Source organism: Ixodes scapularis, unplaced genomic scaffold (assembly GCF_016920785.2).
Source record: "Ixodes scapularis isolate PalLabHiFi unplaced genomic scaffold, ASM1692078v2 PGA_scaffold3__209_contigs__length_174095766, whole genome shotgun sequence".
NCBI lineage: Eukaryota > Metazoa > Arthropoda > Arachnida > Ixodida > Ixodidae > Ixodes > Ixodes scapularis.
The window spans coordinates 29,368,963-29,394,948 of record NW_024609868.1 but is presented as its reverse complement, the minus strand read 5'-3'; the positions used below and the strand labels follow the sequence as shown (position 1 = coordinate 29,394,948).

General features: G+C 51.6%; 1 protein-coding gene across 1 annotated transcript in view; it reads left to right on the top strand.

Annotated features, from left to right (window-relative positions):
- Positions 1-23,951, top strand: part of LOC121837161 (ornithine decarboxylase-like) — a 40,466-nt gene extending 16,515 nt beyond the window's left edge. Inside the window, exons 7-9 of the mRNA XM_042292681.1 lie at positions 749-902; positions 18,563-18,666; positions 23,595-23,951. Of these exons, the coding sequence (XP_042148615.1) occupies positions 749-902; positions 18,563-18,666; positions 23,595-23,951 (615 nt within the window). The remainder of the gene's footprint in view (positions 1-748; positions 903-18,562; positions 18,667-23,594) is intronic.
- Positions 23,952-25,986: the final 2,035 nt, after the last annotated feature.

Sequence of the window (25,986 nt, the reverse complement as noted above, 5' to 3'; positions counted from 1 at the left end):
TAAAGCGAAGGTATAGGAAACTATTTCGGTTTATTCCGATCGTACTAAAAAGCAGTGTAAAGTTGGTCAAAGCAAATCCAACAAAGTCGCCTGAAACAGCCTCGTCTTCTTCGAATAGAACTGTCTTATTGTTATAGACTGTATGTGTCGAATAAACGCAGACACTACACCTTGTGTTCCGTTGGTCAGCTTGAGCTCACTGTATGTACTATACTAGGGTGCCCGGAACGCGTCTTCGACTGGTGTGTTTAACGTCTTATCCCGTCTCCGAAGTGGCAAAATGTGACGTCATATTACAAGGCGGTTGGGATACTGTTGGATGTCGCGATCCTGGTGGTTTGTGCGAGAAGTCTCGGCAAAAAAGTGCGAGTGATCGCGAGTGTCGCTGTCATCGCGGAGTCCTGACTCTTAGCTGCTGGAGCTTCCTTGGACTGTTCATCAGAAGAGCGACCTGCACCAGAACATGCGTCTGTCACCACCATTACCACACCTGCTGTGACGCCGCCAGTATCGAGGCCGGCGACAACAATGACACTTCTATGACGTCATCGGGCGAAGACCGAGGGATCAGTTTTCAAAACGCGATGAACACACCTGTCGGAGATGTGTTCCACGCACCATGGTACTACTATACTCTCGGTCGAGCGAGTCCCAAGTTTCCCACGTGGAAGACGTTTTCATACTTTTTGGTTTATACGCCACAAAGAAGTGAGTCCAAATGCGACGGTTCTCGGCGGTCTATTTTCAGGTGTGCGAGGCTATTCGGTCCACAATCGATAAGCACTTTCCGCCGTCCAGCGGGGTGAAGATCATCGCCGAACCGGGCCAGTTCTTTGTCACGGCAGCGTACAGCTTGGTCGTCCGAGTCGTCGGCAAGAGGCAGAGGGAGATCAGCATCGATGGTCAAGCGCCGCATATTTTCACTACTTCCCGCAAAGAGCTTTGTTTCATCACGAATGCTGCAGAGCCGGAATCACACTGCTTGATACATCGCACAAGAGACACGGTGTTTGACGCACATATGAGGGCAGAATTATCTCTTTGGAGACGCCTCGAGCGAGTTCGAATGATGTTTCCTACGCATGTATGCATTAAGCATGTCTGCAGACAGTTCTTGTATGACCAAAGTGGCAGGGCCGCCACACGTGGAAGAATCGCGCCTCAGATGGCGTCAGCGCACTGTCTTTTGTGTGGTGCGATCAACCGCGGCTGAATACTAGAAGTAGACTGGTATATTGTGCTCGCAGTAATAATGACATGAAAACGCTGCTACGCCTATTCCCCCGAGACATTAGCGATGATCGTTTAAATATGCTCAGACGGCTGTCGTTGACCCAATGGCAGTGACGACCCAGACGTCTTTGTTCAATAGACCCTTTATTAAATTCAATTCAGTCTGGCCATCTTAATCACTATCAATCAACGACTCCACTTATTTCTATTGTAGTAGGCTGGATCGCGGATCGGGAGCCCGTCGGTGTCGCCACCGGCGGCCATTGCTTGACACCAGGCAATACACGCAAGTCTATGGGAGAAACGCACAAAAGTATGCATATTGAAGCATGTACGCGGAGGCGAGAATTTTGTGGTGTGCTGCGATCCTTATGTCGGGCGTTTGGAGACCGCATCGCTATTGGTCAAACGTTCGAAAACCGATTAAAGAAATGAAACGTACCGAAGCACCTACGGCTGAGCTGGCAAGCTTGCCCTCGTAGTGGAGTAAACAAAGGAACTTGCCGTCAATGATACCGTCCTCTGGGAAGCCCAGAAGTGGATGAATGTCGACATCTCGACAGCAGCTTTTCGAGCATGAGCGAATTCCACGTAGCGAAGCCCTTGTGCTTGTCGCATGCTAAACCCAACTCAACGAAACCGCCACCGATTCCGCGGTTACTCTAGGTAACCCTCGCCTCTATGAGCTGCACTACAGCGGAGTCACTCTCGACCACAAAATATATATTTATAACAACTGCGAGGGCTGTGAGTTTTAATGTTTGCACGCAAGCTGTTTGACGGGCTTAAAGAAAAGCATCTAAAACGTTTCAGTGCCGACAACAACTTAGAAACGGGGGAAACGGCACTTTTTCTCGTTCTTCTCATAGAGTCCAATGCATTGGCTGGTGTCAATCAATGGCTGCTGATGGCGACACTTGGCCCCAGCTGCCGAGGCCGCGGTCCGCGATCCAGCATACTACAGTAGAGATCAGTGTGCGACTCCCTCGCCTGGAGGAAAAGGCGGAAGGGGGGAGTGAAGCTTTTAGTTTTTTTTTTTTTGCCCGATTCTCCCAAAGGTTATTTTAGTGATATCCGATACCTCCAGGTGATAGTTACGAAATTGCTGACTGTAGAAAAATCGGCGCAGGAAAGAAATAATATTTTGGTTCTCAGTTTCTAGGTATAGGTGGCGGAAGCCACCTAGCCTAGAGTTGTGAAAGGGTTTATCAAGCTGGCACTCCTTGAGCAAGGAGACCTTGAGGAAGCGCTAACTGAATACATCGGAGTGTACCGTGCAACGCCTCACTCAACCACTGGCGTATCGCCTGCATATTTGTTGCACAACAGGCGCCCCCGATCCGACAGCAGCAAGGAGTGAGCTGAGAGATCGAGTCAAGAAACTGCAGTGCGCCTCACAAAAGTACGTGGACGACAAGAGGGGCGCACGCATGCCATCCATTCAGCCAGGCAATTATGTCCGTGCAAAACTGCCAGGACATCGCGCTAAAGGTGACTTATGATATTCAATACCACGAAAAATACGAGATCACCGAGGACAAAATGCCTTCCTGCTCGATGATTTCAAAGTTTGGAACGCCAGTAAGCTCTCCAAAGTTCCACGGAAAGTCCTGCCACAGATTACTTCCGAGGAAGAGAAAAGCCTGTCACCAGCGACTTCGTGGTTCCAAGCAGATAATACACTCCAGCCAGACAATTTATCCTCGGCGGAAGAACAGCTCATGTCAAATGCACCAGAAGTTGACCAGCAAGGACCGCAAACGCAGCAAACGCCGCTCCTTCGTCGGAGCTGCATGGAGCGAAGGCCTCCAGATAGATTCGAGCACACTGTGCCATAAGCATTGCACTCAGAACTGATTAAGTTTACTTCGTTCATTTTAGGAATTCTTCTTTTAGTTTGTTTATATTGATGCGTACAATTCCTTAAAGGGAGGGGGAAATGTAGTGTCTGATGTGAAGAAAGATGAAGGGATGAGGTCAGCAAAGAACGAAGAAGGCAACGAGAACGGTACTGCCGTGTCGCCGTTTCCTGCTTACTCCGCTTAATCAATTGGCTACACTACGGTGCTTCACCTGACTGCTGTATATATCCGCGAGGCCATATAGTCATCATCAACAAACTCGGGCGGGATCTCGCAGTGTTCGCTCGAGCAGCCATCTGTAAAAAGCCAATATGTTCCTTCATAAAGTGTTCTTTGGATTGTGTCTCTAACCCGGCGTTACTTAGGCTGCGATGTAACAGTTGGCGACGAGACGGTGAAGCAACCCCGCAATTTGTCACAGTTCCAGCCATGACAGCCCGTCCACTGCAGTTTGACGAGACAACGGGTTCATGGAACACTTACAAGGTACGGCTGGAGGCCTACCTCGAAGGCCACAGCACCGAGGAACCGAAACGGCGGGCATTATTGGTGGCTGCCCTCAGCGACAACGTGGTGAAGGTGCTTCTAGGCCGTTGTCACCCCAAGAAGGTTAACGAGCTAAGCTACGAAGACGTGGTAAAGCATCTGGAAGGGTACTATGCCCCGCAAGTAAACGAGATCGCAGCAAGTTACAATTTTTTCATGCGAAACCAAGAGGATGGAGAATCCGTACAAGCATTCGTAACGGAGGCGCGTAGACTGGCCGAAGACTGCAATTTTGGCGAAATGTTGCGCCGCATGACACGAGATCGTCTGGTTTGTGGGCTTCGTGATGACAACGTACGGAGACATCTGCTCACCAGACGGACACTCACCCTTGAAGAGGCTGAAGATTTTGCAATTGCATCCGAGAAGGCTGCAGAAAGCTCACGGCGCATGCAGAAGCAGGAGGCTAGCGTAGAAGAGGGCGTTCACCTTGTTCAGTCGGGACGCTACCCGAAAAACAGGCCGAAACCTGGGAACAAAACCGGGGATAGCCGAGGACCTTGCGGAAGGTGCGGTAATGAGTTTCACCTGTCAAAAGACTGCACACACCGGCGGGCTACTTGCTTCAAGTGTGGAAACCGCGGACATCTCGCCAGGGCCTGCCGGGGTGCCAAGAAGGAACCTCGCTACATGCACAAGACTAACGCACTGGACGAGGATTACGCTTCCGAATTGGAGGAGCCGGATACGCTGGTTACGCTGGTGGCGCACAAGTCATCAAGCACCAGTACAGTGAGACCCATTTATAGAACATTGACCTGGAACAACGTACCACTCGTGATGCTAATTGATTCTGGATCTCCGGTAAGCGTTATACCGCGAGACGTGTACGAGAAGTACAAGTCCGAGTGGCCCACTCTGAAGAAAACAGAGCTGAGACTTTCGTGTTACCTGGGACCTATTTCTATCGTGGGAAGATAGAGATGACAGTGAAGTTCGGAGGACAAGCAGTGGCAGGATCGCTAACGGTGGTGAATTGCACGGGGCCTATCCTTTGTGGCAGAGACACGATCAAAGCATTTAACCAATTGGGCGTGCCGGTGCTTTCCTCGGGAAACACACTGGCAAACTTGCATGTAGCCAAGCCTGCTGAGCCCAAACCGGACACTTTGAGGATCCTACTGGACAACTTTGCTGACATGTTTGAGCCAACTCTAGGTCTTTGCAAGGGACCTCCAGTTCACCTGAACATAAAAGATGGAGCCACTCCGCGTTTTTTCAAGGCACGTACAGTGCCCTATGCCCTTCGTGAGAAAGTGTCTAACGAAGTCGACCGACTGGAGAAGGAGGGTGTACTGTCAGCGGTGAAAGTTTCCGACTGGGCTACACCCGTCGTGCCGGTGGTGAAAAAGAACGGGGACATCAGGCTCTGTGGAGACTTCAAACTAACAGTCAACGCCGCTACGAAGACGGAACAGTATCCCCTGCCCAGGGTGGAAGATATTTTTGCTGCGTTGAACGGCGGGGAAGTTTTCAGCACCCTCGACCTTAGAAATGCCTACAACCAGTTGGTCTTGGACGAAGAATCTCGCAAGATGACGGTGCTGAACACCCACAAAGGGATGTTTTGCTTCAACAGGCTCCCATTTGGGATTGCGTCAGCGCTTGCTATATTTCAGCGTCGCATTGAATCCCTGTTGAATGACCTACCTGGAGTACAAGTGTACCTAGACGATATCATTGTCGCAGAAAAGAAAAATGATGACACTGCCCTCCGCCGAGTGCTTCAGCGATTGCGAGAGAGTGGACTGAAAGTCAACCGAGAGAAGTGCAAGTTTCGACAAGAGGAGGTGACATTTTTAGGCCATCGCATTGACGCCAGGGGTCTGCACCCCACAGGAGACAACTTGTCAGCAGTGGCCCAGGCGCCAAGGCCAACTTCAGTGACCGAGCTAAGATCATTCCTTGGCCTCATAAATTATTACAGTAAATTTCTGCCTAACATGTCCACGAAGTTGGCGCCTCTGTACCAGCTGCTAGCTAACGGTGCAAAATGGCAGTGGGGAAGAGAACAGGAAAAATCGTTCACTGGGACAAAGATAGCGTTAGAGACCGCGCGGTTCCTAGTGCATTTCGACCCAAACAAACCCTTGAAGTTGGAGTGCGATGCCTCTCCAAAAGGGGTAGGGGCAGTGTTATCACATTGCATCAATGGCACAGATTATCCAATTGGTTTTCGGTCGAGGACACTAACGCCGGCCGAACAGAATTATTCACAGCTTGAGAAAGAGGCCCTTGCTTTAGTCTTTGGAGTGTCACGGTTCCGAGATTATTTGTATGGACATAAGTTCACACTTGTCACAGACCACAAGCCTCTGACAGGTTTGTTTCACCCAGAGAAGGCAACACCACAAATGGCTGCGGCAAGAATCCAGCGCTGGGCCTTACTCCTCGGATCCTTCCAGTACGATCTGCTGTATCGCTAGGGGAAGGACAATGCCAATGCCGATGCCCTTAGTCGGCTGCCAGTTTCTGACGAGACGCCATGTCGCAGCAATGGCGAGCCCGCGGAATACGTGTTGTACACCCAGAGCCTGGATGTTGGTGTCTTAACGGCTAGGCAGCTAGCAGACATGACAGAGCAAGACCAGTCGCTCCGTCAAGTGAAGATCTGGATTCAGCAGGGGTGGCCAGGGCACCTTGCTGAGACAGAGAAGAGGTCTCAGCCCTTTTTCAGCAAGAGAAATGAACTGACTGTCAGTCAACCTGGTCTACTGGGGACATCGAGTGGTTCTGCCCCAAGCCGCATGCTCCAGGATGTTATCGGCCCTCCATGACACCCATCCAGGAATGTCGGCCATGAAAAGTATGGCTCGAACCGTCTTCTGGTACCCTGGAGTTGATCGAGACATCGACGATCTTGTAAGAAGGTGCGAAACTTGCATCCAGGCCTCTCCAATGCCCCCAGCTGAAGTTCCCATCAGTTGGCCGGACACCAACCAGCCGTGGTCACGCCTTCATGTAGACTATGCTGGTCCGCTGGAGGGTCATATGATACTAATTGTAGTTGACTCAAGCACCAGGTGGATAGAGGCGGTACCGATGAAGACGGCATCGGCCTCAGTGGAAGCACTCCGCGTTATTTTTGCGCGGTTCGGGCTGCCAAGAACGTTGGTGTCAGATAATGGACCACAGTTTACCAGCGCTGTTTTCAAACAGTTTTTGCAAGACAACCACGTACAGCACCTGACTACGGCTCCATACCATCCGCAGTCAAACGGACTAGCCGAGCGTGCGGTGCGCACAGTTAAGGAGGGCATTCACAAAGTATTGCCTGGCAATCTTAGAACAAGGCTTGCGAGATTTCTCTTCCGCTACCGGAGGACCCCCACAAAAGATGGGAAGTGTCCATCCGAGCGGTTACTCGGCTACCGCATTCGGTCCCGGATTGACTGCTGTCTTCCAGATCACTCGCACTCACGCCCGTCCAAAAGCAGCAGCCGTCCTTTATTCGCTGGCAGGACCGTGTGGTCACGCAATTTTGGCGTAGGACATCGCTGGGTTCCTGGAGTCATCCGATCGTCCGAAGGTGCCCGGATGGCAACGGTGGATACTTCACAAGGGGAGCAGCGGCGGCAGTTCCGGACACGAGTTCCCTCGCCAACGGGCCAGCCTGCGACAGGTCTTACACCTGCTACACGTTCGAGTAGAGTGGATGACCAAGGGACCACCTCACCCGCTACACGTTCGAGTGCAGTGGATGACCAAGGGACCACCTCACCGGTGCCGATTCTCAGAAGATCGACCGGACAACGACGACCTCCTGAGCGTTTAGATCTTTGGGGTGGAGAAGTGCTGTATATATCCGCGAGGCCATATAGTCATCATCAACAAACTCGGGCGGGATCTCGCAGTGTTCGCTCGAGCAGCCATCTGTAAAAAGCCATTATGTTCCTTTCATAAAGTGTTCTTTGGATTGTGTCTCTAACCCGGCGTTACTTAGGCTGCGATGTAACACTGACCGGCTTGTCTGCATGGGACCTTGAAGAGGTCAACCCCCATGGCATCGTGGAGGTCAAGTGAATCTACTCAATGAAAGATATGGCTAGACCTATACCCTCACCGCAGACGGCTCGTGCCTCGTGAAAAACAACACTGGGGCGTTCGGGCTGCACCGCGAACATTACTACTACTATCAAGTCCTCGAACAAATGGGCCTCTCTGGGCTGACGTATGCTGACTTCGTTCTGTATTTTCCTCATTTCCTTGTTGTTGAGTGGATTAAATTCGATAAAAGTTATTGAAAAGGGCGTAGAGATGACGTGAACAGGTTTTACTTCCGCACTCTTGTGCCATATTTGGCACAAATATTCCCTGCATTGTAGGCAACATCCAGCACTATTCACATGTCAGTTTAATAAAGAAGCGCGGTAAAGTGATTATACAGTTCTTGCCTATTTTCACACTGTGGAAGCTTTCAATAAATACTGAACAGATGCAACATACATTGCTGGAATCCCTCATTCAAAGATACATCATCACACAGACAAAAGGATAAAGAGACGAGTATTGCAGAGCACAGAACATTTTATGTACAGCATTGATCTCTGCATGCTACAAGTGGACTTTGCAAGTTAGTGAGAAATGCGCAAAGTGCCCAAATTTTATTCATAAGGGGTGCCATGGACAGTGATATTGGCCTGTAAAAGATATGAAAAGCATTAATACGTTGTATACGTTTTTCAACAGGAATTATGAGACTTGCAACTTCCTCCGTGTCCCTTACGTCTCGTGTAAAACCTTCTCTGCGTTGGACGGGAAAGGAAACTCCTATCTTGCCAAGAGGTCCTCTATATTTAAGCCCTTGTCCGCCATTACACTGTCTCCCCGCTCAAACTTGAACTTCAGAAATCCACTTTTCTAAACCAGCCCCTTGTCAGATATTGATTCAGTGAACAGCTTTGACAAAAAAAGTGATCGTTCCATCTGGTGAGATGACAATCAAAGCTTTGAAAGCATTTGCTGATTTGTAGGGTGCGTATGTGGATGAATGAAAGACAAGGAGACTGGGAACCTCGCATCTAATTTCTGATTCATCGATAATCGTTCTGGTTGTGAGATAGCGCTCCTTAAGTACAGCCGGCATGGCATCGTCGACTGCTTCTCTTGACATCCAGAGGCTGAACTGCCCTATTTGTAAGTACATGAAGTTTATCCATGTGGTGCACACTCTTGACACTGTTGCATTGGAAATTCTATACCTGAAGGCAAGGTCTCTTTCAAACAATCCCAGGCGGAACCTTACGAGGACAAGGAACATTGGTTTCTTGTTAGGCAAGAGTAGGGGCCTTCCTGCATTGCTGCAACCTTCGGTGGAGGTCGCTGACCATACCTTAACGTTTTCACGATTTTCCCCAGGATCAAGGAAGCGATAGTAGTTAGAAAGACCAGTGTAAATATTCATGCCATCAGGGCTGTCTTTAAAACACTCGGCAGAAAACCGTCTGCTTTGCTGTTCTTCGAATTGCCTGTTCTTTTTTTCTACAGCTATCTCAAGCTCTCGTTGCGTTTTGTAAAATCATATTTGGCTGACTTCAGTTCGTCAGTCACATATTTCAAATCTCTCTCGGGTGCTGGAGAGCGTGCTGCTAGCGCTGCAAGTTGTAGTGTCAGCACTGACACTTTGTGTGAACACGCACAATCACTCGCTACGTCGTCATCGATGCGGCCGGTCTCGCTGGGCGAAGCGGGGTCGTATTCCACACCCACCTCGATGACCATCGTTTCAGCCCCACACATCGTAGCTTTCGTCGCGTCGACAGTGGGATCAGCAGCGGACGCTGACCCTTGCGTTGCACGCCCAGACGTGTTGCTCCCGATCCCGAAGGGTTCTGACCTTCTCTTCACGACGCACTGTGGCCGGTTTCGCGGCTTCCTCCTGGGCGCGGGATTCGCTTTCGCGAACGGGAACCCACTTGGAACTGCCATTTGTTTGAAAAAGCGCCGATTTCCACCCATGTTCGGCAAATAGCTGTCAGCGGTGAAGTGCTTGGAGCACACACTTTGGTAAATTGTGCCACCGTAGAAAACATCCCTTCGTCGCGTTTTATGGTGTTAATTCACCTTTTCTTCGCATCAAGAACTCCTGGGAAGGCAAAACAACGACACATGTATAACAAGAGTAATCCACATAACATAGGGTTTAATCGAAAAAAAAAATACACAATCGCCACGAAGGCGGAACGGGTTAAGAACGAAATGACTTGCATTGCAGCCGTTCGCGTCGCGGACGCCTCTCTGATTGCATAGCGGTACAGAAATTAACTGGCTTTGTAGTGGAGTTCTACCGTGTCTCGATTGAGACGTTGGGTTAGAACGGGTATGAGAACCAGAAGCGAAAAATGCTGGAACGAACGCACGCAGGCACCTGTACGCGCGCGTACGGAAGTCATGTGCCATGCTAATGGTGGCAGCTGGACGCTTTGCGCTCGGCTCAAGAGGTGGCGCTGAATTTGTTAGAGGGTCTATTAACAAGTCTGGAATGATGCTCTGGAATGGCGTTTCACTATGATACCTTGCGAAAACAGCGACTATTTAGACTACCCACTCCGCCACACTTTTCTAAAATATTGTCACGGGTCGTGACCAATAAACAATAAATGAACAAAAAGAAATAAACGTTTAATGTGGCGAACTTGTGCCAAAAATAAAAGGGTACAAAAGATAATAACGGAGCGTCGCGGGCGTCGAAGTCGGCGTAACAGCAGAGTCGAACGCTGGGCGAAAACTGACTGCAGATCAGCACGCGGAGTCCCTTATGTACGCGCGTTGGGTTCTGGAGCAATCGGCCTAGATTGTTCGGCGACTGGAACATTCAGAACTCGATCTGACGAGAATGTTCTCGAACTCACGAGAACGCAATGAAAGAACAAATAAAAGAGCATTCCACTGACTGGAATCGAACCCAGACTTTCTGCACGACAGTCAAGCACGGTAACCACTCGGCCACGCGCGCGGTCGCTGGCTGACGAGCGTGGCAATACTCCCCCCTTTAAAAAGGCATCGTCTCGATGCCACGTAAAAGGCAACCAAACAGAGCGAAACAAACAAAAAAAAAATGGGAACATACGGAGGCTCGCGAAACACAATCCTATCAAGCGGTGCACAAGATCACAGTTCGCAGTCTTATCGCGCGTAGTACGGCTTGAGGCGCACGACGTGGACGACTTCCGGTCGTGGAGCGCGGCGTAATGAAGTCCGTGTTCCGCCGGGCATCACCTCGTAGTTCAGATCCCCGAGTCGACGAAGTACTTTGTAGGGTCCGAAGTAGCGCTTTAGCAGTTTCTCACTGAGACCACGGCGGCGGATCGGTGTCCACACCCACACCCTGTCTCCGGGCTGGAAGTGGACGTCCCGACGACGAAGGTTGTAGCGGCCAGTGTTGACACGTTGTTGCGCTTGAAAACGGTGTCTGGCGAGCTGGCGGACTTCTTCTGCCCGTTGGGCAACCACCTGGGCGTCGTCGCTTCCGTCGAGAGCCGGTTCGTGGGGTGACATCGCGTCCAGCATTGTCGTTACTTTACGACCATGAACCAGTTGGAAGGGTGTCACCCCGGTGGTCTCTTGCACGGCCGTGTTGTAGACAAATGTGACGTACGGCAACACCTCGTCCCATGTCTTGTGCTCCACGTCGACGTACGTGGAGATCGTGTCGGCGATGGTCTTGTTGAGTCTCTCCGTCAGCCCGTTGGTCCGCGGGTGGTACGCCGTTGTGCGCCGATGGCTGGTGTGGCTGAGACGAAGGATTTCTTGCGTCAGCTGGGCCATGAACGATGATTTACGGTCTGAGATCAAAACTTCGGGAGCGCCGTGCCGGAGGACGATGGATTCGATAAAGAACTTGGCGACTTCCACAGCAGTCCCTACAGGAAGGGCTTTCGTTTCGGCGTACCGTGTGAGATAATCTGTGGCGACAATAATCCATCTGTTTCCTTGCGTCGATGGTGGGAAAGGACCAAGTAGATCAATTCCGATCTGCTGGAACGGTACGGCCGAGGGAGCGATCGGATGGAGGAGACCTGCCGGCTTCGTCGGCGGTTTCTTGCGTCGCTGGCACTCGTGGCAGGACCGTGTGTAGAAGTGAACGGTCTTCGGCAGCTTGGGCCAGTAATACCTTTCACGAATTCGGGCCAGCGTACGGCTGTAACCAAGGTGTCCGGACGTCGGGTCGTCGTGACAGGCTTGGAAGATCTCCGCTCTAAGGTCGGTGGGGATTACCAGCAGACATGGTGTGGTGTTGTCTCCGAAGTTCTCCTTGTAAAGTACACCTTGTCGGAGGACGAAAGTCGGCAGGGCTCTCGAGAAGACACGGGGGACAGTACCCCCTCGTCCTTCGAGGTGCTCGATTAGCGCGCGCAACTCAGGATCGTCTCTTTGACGTCGTGACATGTCGTCGGTGTTCACTGCACCTAGGAAGCACTCGTCGTCTTCGTCGTTGCTGCAGCCGGAAGGTGTTTGGATGGGGGCTCTGGACAGGCAGTCGGCGTCGCTGTGCTTGCGGCCTGACTTGTAGACCACAGTCATGTTGAACTCTTGTAGTCGTAGACTCCATCGAGCGAGGCGTCCTGACGGGTCCTTGAGGTTCGCAAGCCAGCAGAGCGAGTGGTGGTCCGTGACTACACGGAACGGGCTCCCGTACAAATACGGACGAAACTTCGTGATTGCCCAGACGACAGCAAGGCATTCTTTCTCAGTCGTGGAGTAATTTTTCTCCGCCTTGGACAGTGTCCGACTTGCGTAGGCGATAACTCGCTCGGTGCCGTCTTGCACTTGAACCAGTACCGCGCCAAGTCCAGCGTTACTTGCGTCCGCGTGAATTTCGGTTTCCGCATCTTGATCGAAATGTCCTAGAACAGGAGGAGTCTGCAGTCGTCGCTTCAGCTCGTCGAATGAATGCTGCTGCTTCTCGGCCCATTCGAACTTCTCGGCGTCCTTTGTCAGGTTTGTGAGTAATGCGGAAATCCTTGCAAAATCCCGGATGAAGCGCCGATAGTAGGCACATAGTCCAAGAAACCTTCGCACGGCCTTCTTGACTGTCGGTACTGGAAATGCTGCGACGGCGCGAGTCTTCTCTGGGTCGGGGCGAACGCCTTCGTTACTAACCACGTGACCTAGAAAGTTCAGTTCGTCATAGGCGAACCGACACTTTGACTGCTTCAGGGTGAGTCTGGCGGTCCGTATGGCTTAGAGAACTGCTCGGAGTCGTCGCAAGTGCTCGTCGAAGTCGCTGGAAAACACTACGACGTCATCGAGGTAGACGAGACAGCTCTGCCACTTCAGTCCTGCCAGTACGGTGTCCATGACACGCTGGAAAGTTGCTGGAGCCGTGCACAGTCCGAAGGGCATCACCTTGAACTCGTACAGCCCATCTGGCGTGACGAAAGCTGTTTTCTCTCGGTCCCGTTCGTCGACTTCGATCTGCCAGTAGCCGCTCTTCAGGTCCATGGATGAAAAGTATCGGGAGTGGCGCAGCCGGTCTAACGTGTCATCGATGCGGGTGAGTGGATAGACGTCTTTCTTCGTCACTGCGTTCAGCTGCCGGTAGTCCACGCAGAACCTAAGCGTTCCGTCCTTTTTCTTAACCAGTACAACTGGAGAGGCCCACGGACTGCTTGAGGGTTGGATTATGTCGTCATTCAGCATCTCTTGCACTTGCTCCTGGAGCACCTCCCTTTCTTTAACGGAGACTCTGTACGGCGATCGATGCACAGGGCGCGCGTCGTCCTCGGTAACGATGCGGTGTTTCGCAATAGTGGTTTGGCGCACCCTCGACGACGTGGCGAAGCAGTCACTGTATTCGGCGAGAAGGTCACTTAGCTGCCGTCGTTTCGGGCCTGGAAGCTTGCGGTCAATGTCGAGTTGCCTTGGCGCCGTAATGTGTTGCTGAGGTGGGAATGATTATTCAGCAATCGCGGTGATTTCGGCGGAGTTCCGAATTTCCTCGACGTGGCCTACGGCGGCACCTTTCGTGAGGTGTTGCGCTTCTTGTCGAAAGTTTGTCACGAAGACCACGGTGCGCCCATCCTGAAGTTCAGCCACTCCTTTTGCGACGCCTATTCCTCTTTCTAGGAGTAATTGAAGGTTGCCTTCAAGAACAACTTCGCCGCAGGTAGCTACATCGGCCACTACGGGTAGGACAACACTTGATCGCGGCGGCAGGTTCACGTGGTCGGCAGCGACTCGGACGGCGGCTGACGCTGTTTGAGGTTTCTCTGAAGACGGAACGGGCTTGCGCAGCGTCAATCTGTCCTCACCAAGGTCGATGACGGCGCCGTATTCACACAGAAAGTCCATGCCGAGAATAACGTCTCTGGAACAGCGTTGTAGAACGATGAACTTCACAGGGCACGTTTCACCGCGGATCTCGACGCGAGCCGTGCATCTCCCGATGGGTGTGATGAGGTGCCCTCCGGCGGTTCGTATTTGAGGTCCATCCCACGGCGTCGTGACTTTTCGAAGGCGGCGGGAGAGCCTCCCACTCAAGACTGAGTAGTCTGCTCCGGTGTCCACGAGTGCAGATGCGTCGTGGCCGTCGATGACGACGTTTAGGTTATTGGACACCACTGCAGCGGCGTCGTTTTGGTCTCTGGTAGCGTTCGAGTGGGGGCCCCCCGACGTTCGTGGAGGATCTTGGCTTCAGTCCTCTTCGGCAACTCCACCTCCAGGGGTTGCCGCTGTTATGACCCGTCTCCATCTCCCTGTGTTTGTGAGGATTGACCTTGCATTCTGGTGCGGACGACAACCAAGCAAACGTCGAGACGGTTGGCGTGCGATCCGAACCCTTTTTGCACGTTCGACCGAAACCGGAGAAGCGTTTCTCTCGGGCCTCGGCTCAAGGGCATCAGAACCGACGTTGCCGTCGGTGTGTTCTGTCTACGGCGTCTGCATTCCGCGGAGGCGTCTGCATTCCACGGGAACGCCAGACAGAATCCCAACCTGAACAGATGGGCAGTCTGTTGTGTCTGCGTCTACTGCATACAAGACAAGCGCCTACTAGTCGCCCTCAATTCGGAGAAGAACAACGACTGAACATCGGGGCCGAGAGGAGGAGGCTGACATCGAGGCCAACTTTGGAATGCGGCGTTAACCAACGAATGGCACGGCAGCTCCAGAACCCCGATTATCTTATATAAGGACCTGTTCGCTGCCCATTCGGCGCGCTCCTTTTGCCAACATGCTAAACGATATACCCTTGTAAATAAACTAGTTTTCCGTTCTGTTAAATTTTCCCGGTCTGTTTCCCCGACTGTCTGGCTGGGACGTTGTTCGCGAGAAAGGTTGGACGCCAGCGAGATGGCCATGCTACCCGAGAGACCAGGCTGGGCGTCGACTGATAACACCGAGCCTAGTTTCCCCGGCGAGGAGCGAGGGGGGACAGGCTTTCTCGTCGTGGTCGGTGCATCGGCGAAGCTGGACGTCGCGGTGACGGCGACCGGAACTCTCGGCTGGACGCAGGCTTGGGGGACTGAGGTCGTCGCAGGTACTCGTCGATCTCAATCGGGCGTTCACCATGACGGGGGCGCGGGTCGTTCGGGTGGAACCCGCGTAGCCCGAGTCGTCGGTATGGGCATCGGCGGTAGGTGTGGTCCGCTTCCCCGCAATGGAAGCACAGAGGGCGTCGGTCGGGCGTTCGCCACACGTCGGTCTTGCGGGGTGCGCGAGGCTCCGGGCAGGCGTACTGGACCTGGTCGTCGTGGCGTCGGTCGTGCTGCGGCGCAGGAGACTGACGTCGGGGCGGCGTGACATAGGTGCGACGGGGGGGCGGTGGCCGTCGGGCCACTGCGGCGTAACTCAACGTCGGTGGTTCCGGAGCGGTGCTGACGAGAACCTCAGGCTGCAGCGCTTGCTGGACTTCTTCCCTGACAATCTCGGCGATTGAGGGCGAAGCTGGGCTTGCGGCGGCAAGTAGAAGTTTCTTGATCTCTTCCCGGACGACGTCTCGGATCATCTCGCGGATGTCCGTGATGTTGCAGCCGGAAGGCGAAAAGGAACCGACGCCGGGAACTCGGTGATAGTGGGTGGCTCGTGCTTGAAGGGCACGTTCGATGTTGGTGGCCTCCGTCATGAAGCCTTCGACGGTGGTAGCCGGGCTCCGCACAAGACCACCGAAATTGTTTTCCTTGACGCCACGCATCAAGACTCTGAGCTTCTTTGCTTCGGATGCATCGGGATCGGCGCGGTTGCTGAGTTGCAGGACATCTTCCACGAAGCTAACGACGCTCTCGTTAGGGCCTTGAATCCTCGCTTGAAAAAGCTCTTCCGCGCGTTCTCTTCGTTGTTGGTTCGTGAACGTTCTTCGCCACTCAGCCTTGAGTTGCTTCCAGGAAGTGATCGAAGCTTCGCGGTTCTCGAACCAGTTCCGGGCGGTGGCTTCCAAGGCGAAGTAATACCCCTGTTACACGGGCACATTTAACTGCGGTTACGCTAAGCCACAGATAGCGCACAATACTTGCCGACAACATTCTGTGGCTATGCAGTCAAAGCTATGGGCGAACGTGCGCTTGAGCATCTTGAGCATCTATCGAAGCAGTGCGCGCGCGCTCTTCACTTCTTCTGAAATAGCTGTCAGAGAGAATAGTGTGGTATCTGTAGTGCCGCGCAACAGCAATTAAGCTGAGTTAACCGCGGTTAAGTGTGCCCGTGTAACAGGGGTATAAGCGTTTTGCAGACATTGTTCCGGTGTCCACCCGTTATGACGGGCCACTTGTTCGTACTGTTTGACCCAGTCGTCGATGTCTTCGTGCCTTTCGCCGTGGAAGGGAGCCGGTGTCCGAGGAGCGACGGGTAGGTAGACGACGGCAGGAGCGGCGGGGGCCTGCGACTGGTTGTCCATCGTCGTCTTCTTCGGCTTGGGTTTGTCCAGCAGCAAACCGTACTCCGGATCCTCTCCCTTGGTGCGGCGGCTGGTCCGAGTTTCAGGTTGCGCGCTGAGTGGTCTTCTCAGCGAGCTTGGAGTCGGGCTTGCACTGCGGGTCCTTGGAGGGGAACGCTGCACGGGCATGCGGTACCCCGCACCTCCACCAAAATGTCACGGGTCGTGACCAATAAACAATAAATAAGCAGAAAGAAATAAACGTTTAATGTGGCGAACTTGTGCCAGAAATAAAAGGGTACAAAAGATAATAACGGGGCGTCGCGGGCGTCGAAGTCGGCGTAGCAGCAGAGTCGAACGCTGGGCGAAAACTGACTGCAGATCAGCAAGCGGAGTCCCTTATGTACGCGCGTTGGGTTCTGGGAACAATCGGCCTAGATTGTTCGGCGACTGAAACGTTCAGAACTCGATCTGACGAGAATGTTCTCGAACTCACGAGAACGCAATGAAAGAACAAATAAAAGAGCATTCCACTGACTGGAATCGAACCCAGACTTTCTGCACGACAGTCAAGCACGGTAACCACTCGGCCACGCGCGCGGTCGCCCGCTGACGAGCGTGGCATTATGACTCAATAAACCGATATCACCACCATGTTTCGTATATGCCACCGCTGCCGCCATGCATCGTGGGTACTGTAGTCTTTCTTTGCACGCGACAAAGACCACTTTGCGAGTCCCTGCGGCCAGAGCACGAGATAACACGAGCTGCCTCGTCTACTAACGCCTGACTCCTGTGGACTACAAAACTTGTATCGGTTTCACGCAGGCCTGGAACGCTTAGTAAGATCGGTCTATTGTGCTTTGACCGGTAAGCAGAAGGTCATAATGTATGGTATTTGTCTATGACCGATTCAATTGTTGCGTTTTCAGTTATCCCTGTAGACGGCTGCTTTAACTCGTACATTTCAATGATACACACAAATAGACCATATGTGTAGAGTGCCTACATATGTGAAATGCACAGCGCCATCTACTGGGACGTTGAAGAACATGCTCTGCCTACCCAGTTGGCTCCGACGCTGGCGAAGGCCAGGGCACGAAAGTGTAGTTCAGAAGAATCCTTCGCTCGCACAAGCACTCGCGCCGAGAAAGCGCTTTCGAAAAACCAGGCGCCCACGTCTGTGCCGGCAATCAGAGCCAAATTTCTAGCTAAAGTGTACGTCCGCCATGTTGGTCGCGGTGAGAAACCAGGGACCGGCGGAGGACGAGCACGTACTATGTGCACAAGAAGAGCGCAAAAAAATACTAGCCCTTAGATCGCAGGTGTGGGTTAGGATTGATGACGGTGAGCAGGAAGCCTCGATTGTTACCGACAACGCTACGAAAATGAAAAACAGCGGAGGAATCTGGGCGCAACAAAGATTGCAGCCTACAGAGCGTTGCCATGCTTTCAAACAATTTCGCATATGGTCTTTTGTCAGATTTGTCCTTTGATACCGCTTAGAACGAATCCCTGGCGTTAATGACCTGTAAACACGGGTTCGTTTTTCACCACAAGCAATAGAAGTCGCAGAAAAAAATGAAAGAAAATGAGCAGCGCTCACCCCCTCAACTTGCAGCCAGAACAAGCGGCCATGGGATCTGGAGCTGATTATATGTCGCCGATGTTAATCATAGCCACAGGCTGAGGTTGACATGGCACATTCCATGCGCTGAGTTTCAGACATTGTCATGGTTCGGCTATTGTCGTCCCAAATGCTTCTCGAGCTATCGATTATCACGAGCCTAAATCCAGTGCTCACGCAATGCTCGGGCCTAATCTTTGAGCCGCATTCAAATATCGTCACTGGGGGATACTGCGATCCACCAGCTACGTAATTACGTTTTGCGAAGGAGAGATTCAACAAAAGAAAGCGCCCGCTTTTTGCCTTTGAAATGACACCGCAAGAAGAAAGTTTCTTAGTCAGTGGCGTTGCGTGCGAGTGTATTTGTTTCCCACAAGTGCCAGTAAGCTCGTGTAAAGTGAAAAACAATCTAGGGGAATATCGTTGCACGGCCCCTTTGACTGGTTAACACTGTTTGAAGAATTGTCTTGGACCTCACGGCAGGTGTGGTGTGCTCGCACGTGGATGTCTTCATCAACGAAAGTAAGGACAACTGCGTCTCCAGAAATCTCTACCCGTTCTTGGATATTCAGCTCCATCCTTTGACCGTGAGTACGAAATTCTGTTTTCTGCTAAAGCGAGTCAAACACCCGTAAAGACAAAGAAGAAAACAGAGAAACAGGCCAGTTACCCCTATGCCCAAAGTCCTATTATGCTTTAAATGCAGTATATTGTATAAGAAATGATCGTTTACATGTGTTTAGAAAGCATTAAACAGTCAAAAGCCTACATTTTGTGTCAATGTTCCCGCAAAATGTAGCGATGAAATTATATTGGCGCACAGGTCAAAAAATGACGACACGTAACGGGACGTCACTTTTCCCCAGATATTTTAGCGGAGAAACGTCATTTGTGTACAGGTCTCGTGACGTCAGCTCACGTGACATAAATTTCCCCGCTAAATTTAGCGGCGAAACTGAATTAGTGTTTAAGTGGCGTGACGTCAACTTTATCTAAAGGAGAAAGTTGTCGAGGCAGGTCTAGTGACTAGAACGCGAGCTGTCGCTTCTAAAGTCCCTAGATAAAAGCTTCCTATAAGTAGCGACATTCTTTGAAGCGCCAACTGCATGACGGTGCAGGTTTTAGGAAGCGAAGGGCGGCGCACAGCAGAGGTTTGCACTGAATGCCGCCATTTTGTTCCAGCGAAATGTGCTTTTTCATTTGTATTGGTTGTCGTTACTTGTAAAATAAGTATCGAGGGATTTTAGTCGCGACAATTAATCATGCCAAAAAAACACACGTAAAAAAGGAAAGTCGCTTACAACACCCTGTAGCACCGAATTAGAACGCAGCTCTTGAGGAGGAGGGGGAGGGAAGGGTACTGAGAGGAGGATATACCCCTCCTTTCTCCTCCTCACCTCCTCATCCTACGTGGTACTCCTCCCTCCGAGCCGCTTCGATCGGCGTCACCGTCGGCGTGACCGTGAGGTCACGTGACTCCCCGTGAGGTCACGTGACTCCTCGTGAGGTCACGTGACCCCCGTGAGCTCACGTGACGTCATCCTGATGACGTACCAGTGACGTCATCAGCGATGCCGTCATCAGTAACGTCATCGTGATAATGATGATGACGATGAGGATGAGGTCATCGGGATGTAACAGGATACCTTGCTGGGCTGGATGGTTGAGTGGCATAATTAGGAACAGCGTCCTCTCCCTTTTGCGCTGTTTCTAATTATGTCATTGTGAAGACATCATCAGCGACGTCACCACTGATGACGTCATCAGTGACGCTGATGACACAACCAGGGACGTCATCGTGATGATGAGGATGACGTCATCAATGATGTCATCGTGATGATGATGATGACGATGAGTATGACGTCATCGTAATTACGTCATCCGTGACGTCATCATGATGATGACGATGGTGATGAGGATGACGTCATCAGTGACGTCACCGGTGACGTCACGCGCCCTATAATGCACCACGCGGTTACGCCGACGACGACGGCGACTCCGCTCAAGCTGTAAATGGGCGCCTAAAGGCACGACCACACTGGCGTCGCGGAGGCCTGCGGCGCGCCGGTCGGCGCTACCGTTTGCCGACCCAAACCAGTTTTCGGCTTCAACGGTGGGACGTACGGCGCCGCAGAGTCAACCGCTCCGTGCGCGGTTCAGAGCTGGGTGCCGCTCGCCGCAGAAGAGAGGAGCCAATGGGAGGTGGCGTAGATAGTGACGTCGCGATGCCATGGCAACGCTCAAGCCGGTCCTCGGCGCGTCTTTCACGTACCGAAGGACGTGTTTCGTGTCGTCTGCTCTCCCTATTTCCCCCCGATGCCTTTCTCAACGGACCGGTTCCTTGAAACTGTGCGACTGCTTTCCTTTTTATATGACAAGACGCAGCCAGACTACCTAGATATAACAACCTGATAACAACCGCTGGGAAATTTTAGGAGAGGAATTCGGAATTGCAAGTGAGTTTCTCCGAGGCACTTGTTGCATGTCGTCTGTGTTGTGACAGTTGTCGTGCTGATTTGGTGACACTTTCGAAAGTAGCCGTCATCTCTGGCGCGCCACCGGATCAGCAAAGCCCCGGCGGCGCGCCAGACCTGTCCTGTCCTTCGGTGTTTCGGTAGAACCAACTCGGCCGGACCCAAAACCTGCGCCTCCTTCCCTTCAGAGCGCGGCGACGTCGCAAGATCAACGAGCAGGCTAGGATAATCACATTCACGCTGATCACCAGGTCATTATGGACTCCTACCATGTAGGCAGCGAGTGCGGAACGGAAGAATGTAACGAAGAGCAGACGACGAAAGAGCGGGAAATCCCACGGGAGGCGCGATCGCGGGATCCAGTGCTGTCACGTGACGCCTGCAAAACGGAGGCCACGGACTCCTCGCGTTGGGACCGCCGCCCGGCGGCGCCGTTCACGCTAGTGTGGTCAAGCCGTCAAAACTGCGCTCTAAAAAAAAAAAAAAAAAAAAAAAAAAAAAAAATAGAAAGAAAGCGCAGTATTAGGGTGGCGCGTTCACTCTGCCTGGGTGGTTTCAGCCGCTGATTGCGAACCCTCCAAAAACAACGGGCGCCACGACGATTCACTTTTGGGGCTGCTTGATTGGCTGCTTGGTACCGCAGCGTCTGCTGCGCTCGGACGTGGCGTGAAACGGACTATACGGCGAGCAAGTGTTCCAAAATGTCTCGCCGGCGTATTGGAACGGATCGCGCGCCATCATTGGTTGAGAATGGGTGTAAACAAAAGCACGTGCGCGTTTGGGCGGGGGGATGGGGGGGGGGGGGGGGGTGTTAAACAAACGCTTGAGGCGCAAAAGCAGACGAACTTGCACACCGTATATATAGTACACAAAGCTGTAGTGGCGGGTCATAGGCTCCGAGATTGCCGACGCGCGTTGCGCATAGGCAAGTTTGTTCTAGTGTTGCACACGTCCCACAAGCAAAGGAACGAAAGCTCGTTCCTCGTTCCTTCTGATCTTTGGAACGCGTTCCCGTTACAAGTTCCATATGTGAAAAAGAAACTCGTTCCCATTACAGTTAAAAAAATTGAGCATATCGTTACACATATACGTTACATTTGAATTTTGCTGATTACCGTATTTATATTTAGATCGAGGAAAGTTTTTTTATCTATCTTATCAAATGGGAACATAAGAATTTGAATGCCGTGATGGAAGGGCACTAGGGGAAGAAAACAAGCGGAAGCAGGATTTCATTCGTTGATATATCAACTCTAGAAATCTCGGCTGTTAGCCATATTCATGTTGGTGGCGGGCGATTCAGACGAGCCAAATGTACTGTTACCCCACATTGCACGAGCGTTTTACAACAACCTCATACGTTTCAATCTAACAAAGGTCCTTTTTGGAGCTTAAAGCGCGAAACACATGTACGACGAAACTGTCCGATCCGACGTCCGACCGCGCAATACGACGGTCGGAGGCGAGGGTTTTCGTAGCATCGGAGAGCGTTGAAAACCCTCGTCTCCGACCGTCGTATTGCGCGGTCGGACGTCGGATCGGACGGTTCCGTCGTACATGTGTTTTGCGCTTAACTACAGTTGCTTCTCGATGTTGCTTCCCGCACCACGGGCAAGTGATGAGGGTAGAGTTTTTGGAATGTCAGTTTTGAAAACTAAAAGCTCTTGTTCGTGAAGTTTGAATTTGTTGTTCAGTCTGAAAGGGGGGGGGGGGGGGGGGGTACGGGACACTGGGAGAAGGAATAAATCTTAAATTTTCTGTATTTCTTAAGTGACCAATGTTTGGGATACACGGGTGCGTGCCATGTCTGGTAACCTGTACTTTTGTTCTAAATGTAGGTCTCTTTGGGGAAGTTCAGTGATGGCTCCAGTCGGGCTTAGATTTTTGGGTGTATGAGAATTCGTGCAAGCAAAGAAAGTAGCTGAGTTTGAAACGTCCATCTTTTTGTGTCTTCTTCGACAAAAATGTTTGCTTTTTGTGTCGCAGTCTCGATCACTGAGAAAAGAATCGACGTCCACTAGTTCTCCTGCACCTACTGTTAACAAGCGAGGTCCACACAAAATAAAGCTTAAGATAAGTAACCAAAAAAGTGATTGAGATCTTGCTTTTCGTGAAAATATTGTTTTTATACTTTTAGAATATCTCTCTTGGATATAAAACAAAAATTACCCCCTGGACGAACAAAGAGGAACGCCGTTTCTTCTTCCGTTCCAGTAAAAATGTAACGCGTTCCCGTTCCAGTTCCACCGATGCAAAATGTAACAGCGGCGTTCCTTCGTTCCTCTTAAAAGGAACGCGTTCCAGGAACACCGATCTTTGGAACGCCGTTCCGTACAACACTGGTTTGTTCGCGCGGCTCGTATGCGAGCGCGGGTGGGACGTTCAGGGCGCACGGGGTTGTCTAAACACGAAGCCCTGAAAGCAGGTTCGAAACCACGCGCTGAAAATCGCCACGAGGTAAACTTTAACGACGCTCGCATAGCCTCTGACCTGTGCAATGGTTAACACTATAGACCGCGCTCATTGCCGACGCGTCGTGCAAAAGGCACTCTGCAGACACTGTCTGGAGGGTGTTTGTGTCTTGTGTGACCGCCCTGTCAGACTGGTCGTACACAACCTGTCTGTAGACGTGTGCTCCAGGCATACATATACACGTAAGAAGCAACTATGCCTCGAAGATGCCCGAAGCGTATCCGCAGATGCTTCTGTCATGATGTTTACAGCGAACACTGTGTCTTTTGTACGATGTATACGAGCAGCGTGACCCCGTATTAAGAGTTTCTTCAATCTGGTGCTATGCGAAGAGCAAGTCGTTCGCCTCTTGCGCGGGGGTTGCGGTGACGTCAGAACCACGCCGAGTTCTGATAGGCTTTGATTGAAAGGACAGTGTGTAGACCTTAACGCTAGATGCCTTGAGGTCTACCGACTATTTTGTTTCTCAATCAGCCAATAAGAGCTCGGAGTTCTGACATCATCGCAACCCCTGTGCAAGAAGCAGACGAACTTGCTCTCCGCATAATCTGCTTATGTGCTATGCGCAGCCGCCGTTCGACCGACCCCGCAATGTTCTTACATCGCTGTGGGGAGCCACCTGCAACCCAATTGACCGCATGGAGGAAAAGACGCTCATGTTCGACGTCTCGGTGGACGAGTGGCTCTTCATGGACAACATGGGCGCCTACGGTCTGGTCAGGGCCACGGGTTTCAATGGCTTCGGCTTCCCCTTGGTCAAGTACATCACCACCGTGGACAAGAAGCCGCCCGTTCGACGAATCGTCGACTCGATGCTGATGAGAGGAGGTTACGGTCAGGTCGAGGAAGCGATCATGTCTCGCCATCCAAGCGAGCACATCACGGTCGCCGACGTCGGCGGAGACGAAGAGGGCTTAGAAGCGTGAATCACATATCAGGAAAGAATCAATACCCCTTTGAAGATTACGCCTGCTCCTTTCCTCTGCCCCCCCCCCCCCCCCCTCCCCTCCCCCCTTAAAGGGACCATGAAATGACCTTTTTACTTTTTCGAGATAACTGTTACATTAAACCGTCAATGTTCACTGAATGCCGAACAGGCATCCGTTTTCGTCCCGGTTTATTAACTTCTACACAAAAAATTAATGAAATATCGACTTTTTCTTTCTCTCCAACTGACCGCAAAACAAGCCGTGACGTACGCTGTTTCCGGAACCGGAAGTTCTCTCGGCAGTAGGAGAATGGGAGCGTTAGCGGCGACGAGTTAGGGTGCGCCGGTAGGTTTTACTGCGCTGACGTCACCGACGTATTTTCTGAATCGGCGCCTCTCATCGCCGCATCGCAGCTGAGCGAAATTCAATGAGATATGTTGCGCTACAGCGACAGCATGGGACTAGTCCCATGCGCCGGTATGCCTGTTGAGAAGTGCGGCGAGTCTTCCGGTGAAGACTCCAGAAGTCAAGCCAACTGTCATTGTTGGCAAAAGGCGGCCCGTGGCAGTCGTTTGCAAAGCGACGTAGTAGGAAACAAATTGCCGCGGCGTTTTTCGCGGCCTCGGAGATGCAGGAGCGAGCCGACGTTAAAAGAGATACGTTTGAACTACGAGTGTCAGCAAGAGCCACGTAAATACCTGTTCACACTCGGAGCGGACGCGCGCGTTTGATGGAAGTGCTGTATTCGCGCTGTTGGTAAGCGCTTCGGGACCGATCTTTTACGATTGCAGCTCGATACTGACGCGACACTCGGCAAAGAAAGGCTGGACCGGCATTGCATGTATACCTCCCACGAACTGTTATAGCTCGGCAGTGATGTGCAGTCTGTCAGAATAAAAATGGCATACCAATAACAAAGTGCACATACCGTGTTACGAAGGTAATCCATACGGCGTTTATTTCAGCTCTATGTCACACAAAACAAGAAGATAGAATCGACGAGAGTCCCTTTTCGACGAGTGTTCGTCGACACTGCCTAGGAAAACAAGGGGAAGAGATTGACCTTACCTCTCTATCTAAAATTGAGGTCAGCGATCAAACTATAATAGGGAAGGGTCCACAAGGGTAGCGCGGGCATATTCCATTCAGCACGCCAGCCGGTCGTAGGCAGACGGTCTTGCGCCGAAGCAACGCTGCGCCGAGTCCTAGTGCCTGCTAGGCCTATATTCCGAGCAGCTCGCTTTGTCGGATTCGTGGCCATTGTCGCCCTTCTCGGATGTTTGTGGATCCAGCGTTCTTGTTCGTCGTGGTCTGTTTTAAGTACTTTTTTTCTTGCTGCTTGAAGTCGGCACGCGCGAGAGGAACACGTAGAAAAATAAACGTTCAATCAGTCAGAGTATTGAGAGGAAGGAAATCAAAGGAAATAAACGTTCGTCGCGACCCAAGTAACAGAACTCGGCCCTGCCCTACTGCGCACGCGCAGTAGTTGCTTCGTTTACCACACGATAGATGGCGCTTGGCTCTCAGCATTATCAAATTTGGCAATTTTCGCCACACATCTTTAATTATGCTACAAAATGTGGATCTGATTATTATTTAACAAAACTTTTAGGAAACATTCGCCGGCTATTTATTGTTTACGATCGTGGTGCTGGTGAGGTAGGCTCTTACCCAATAGGCGACATGGATTCGGCTGACGTGCACCGTTTCCGCGGATGCGTCGTCGTGAAAAGGCGAAGGAAGAAGGCGCAAAAGAGTCCAGTTATCTTTTAAAACTTCTATAGCAAATAATTTTTTTTTGCTCCCTATTTTTGTGTTTTTGTGTTTCTTTTCATACCTTTTACGACGTGCGGTGGATGAAATTCGATTTTAAAATCATTTCATGGTCCCTTTAAATATAGTGGATCTCCGCAGCGCTGCCTAGATTGCGTCAACATTGCCCTCCTGGCTTCCGGCAGCGTCCCGCACAGTGTTGCCAGATGGAGAAAAAAAAAGTCAGCAGATTGATCCCCAAAAAGTCAGTAGATTTGCA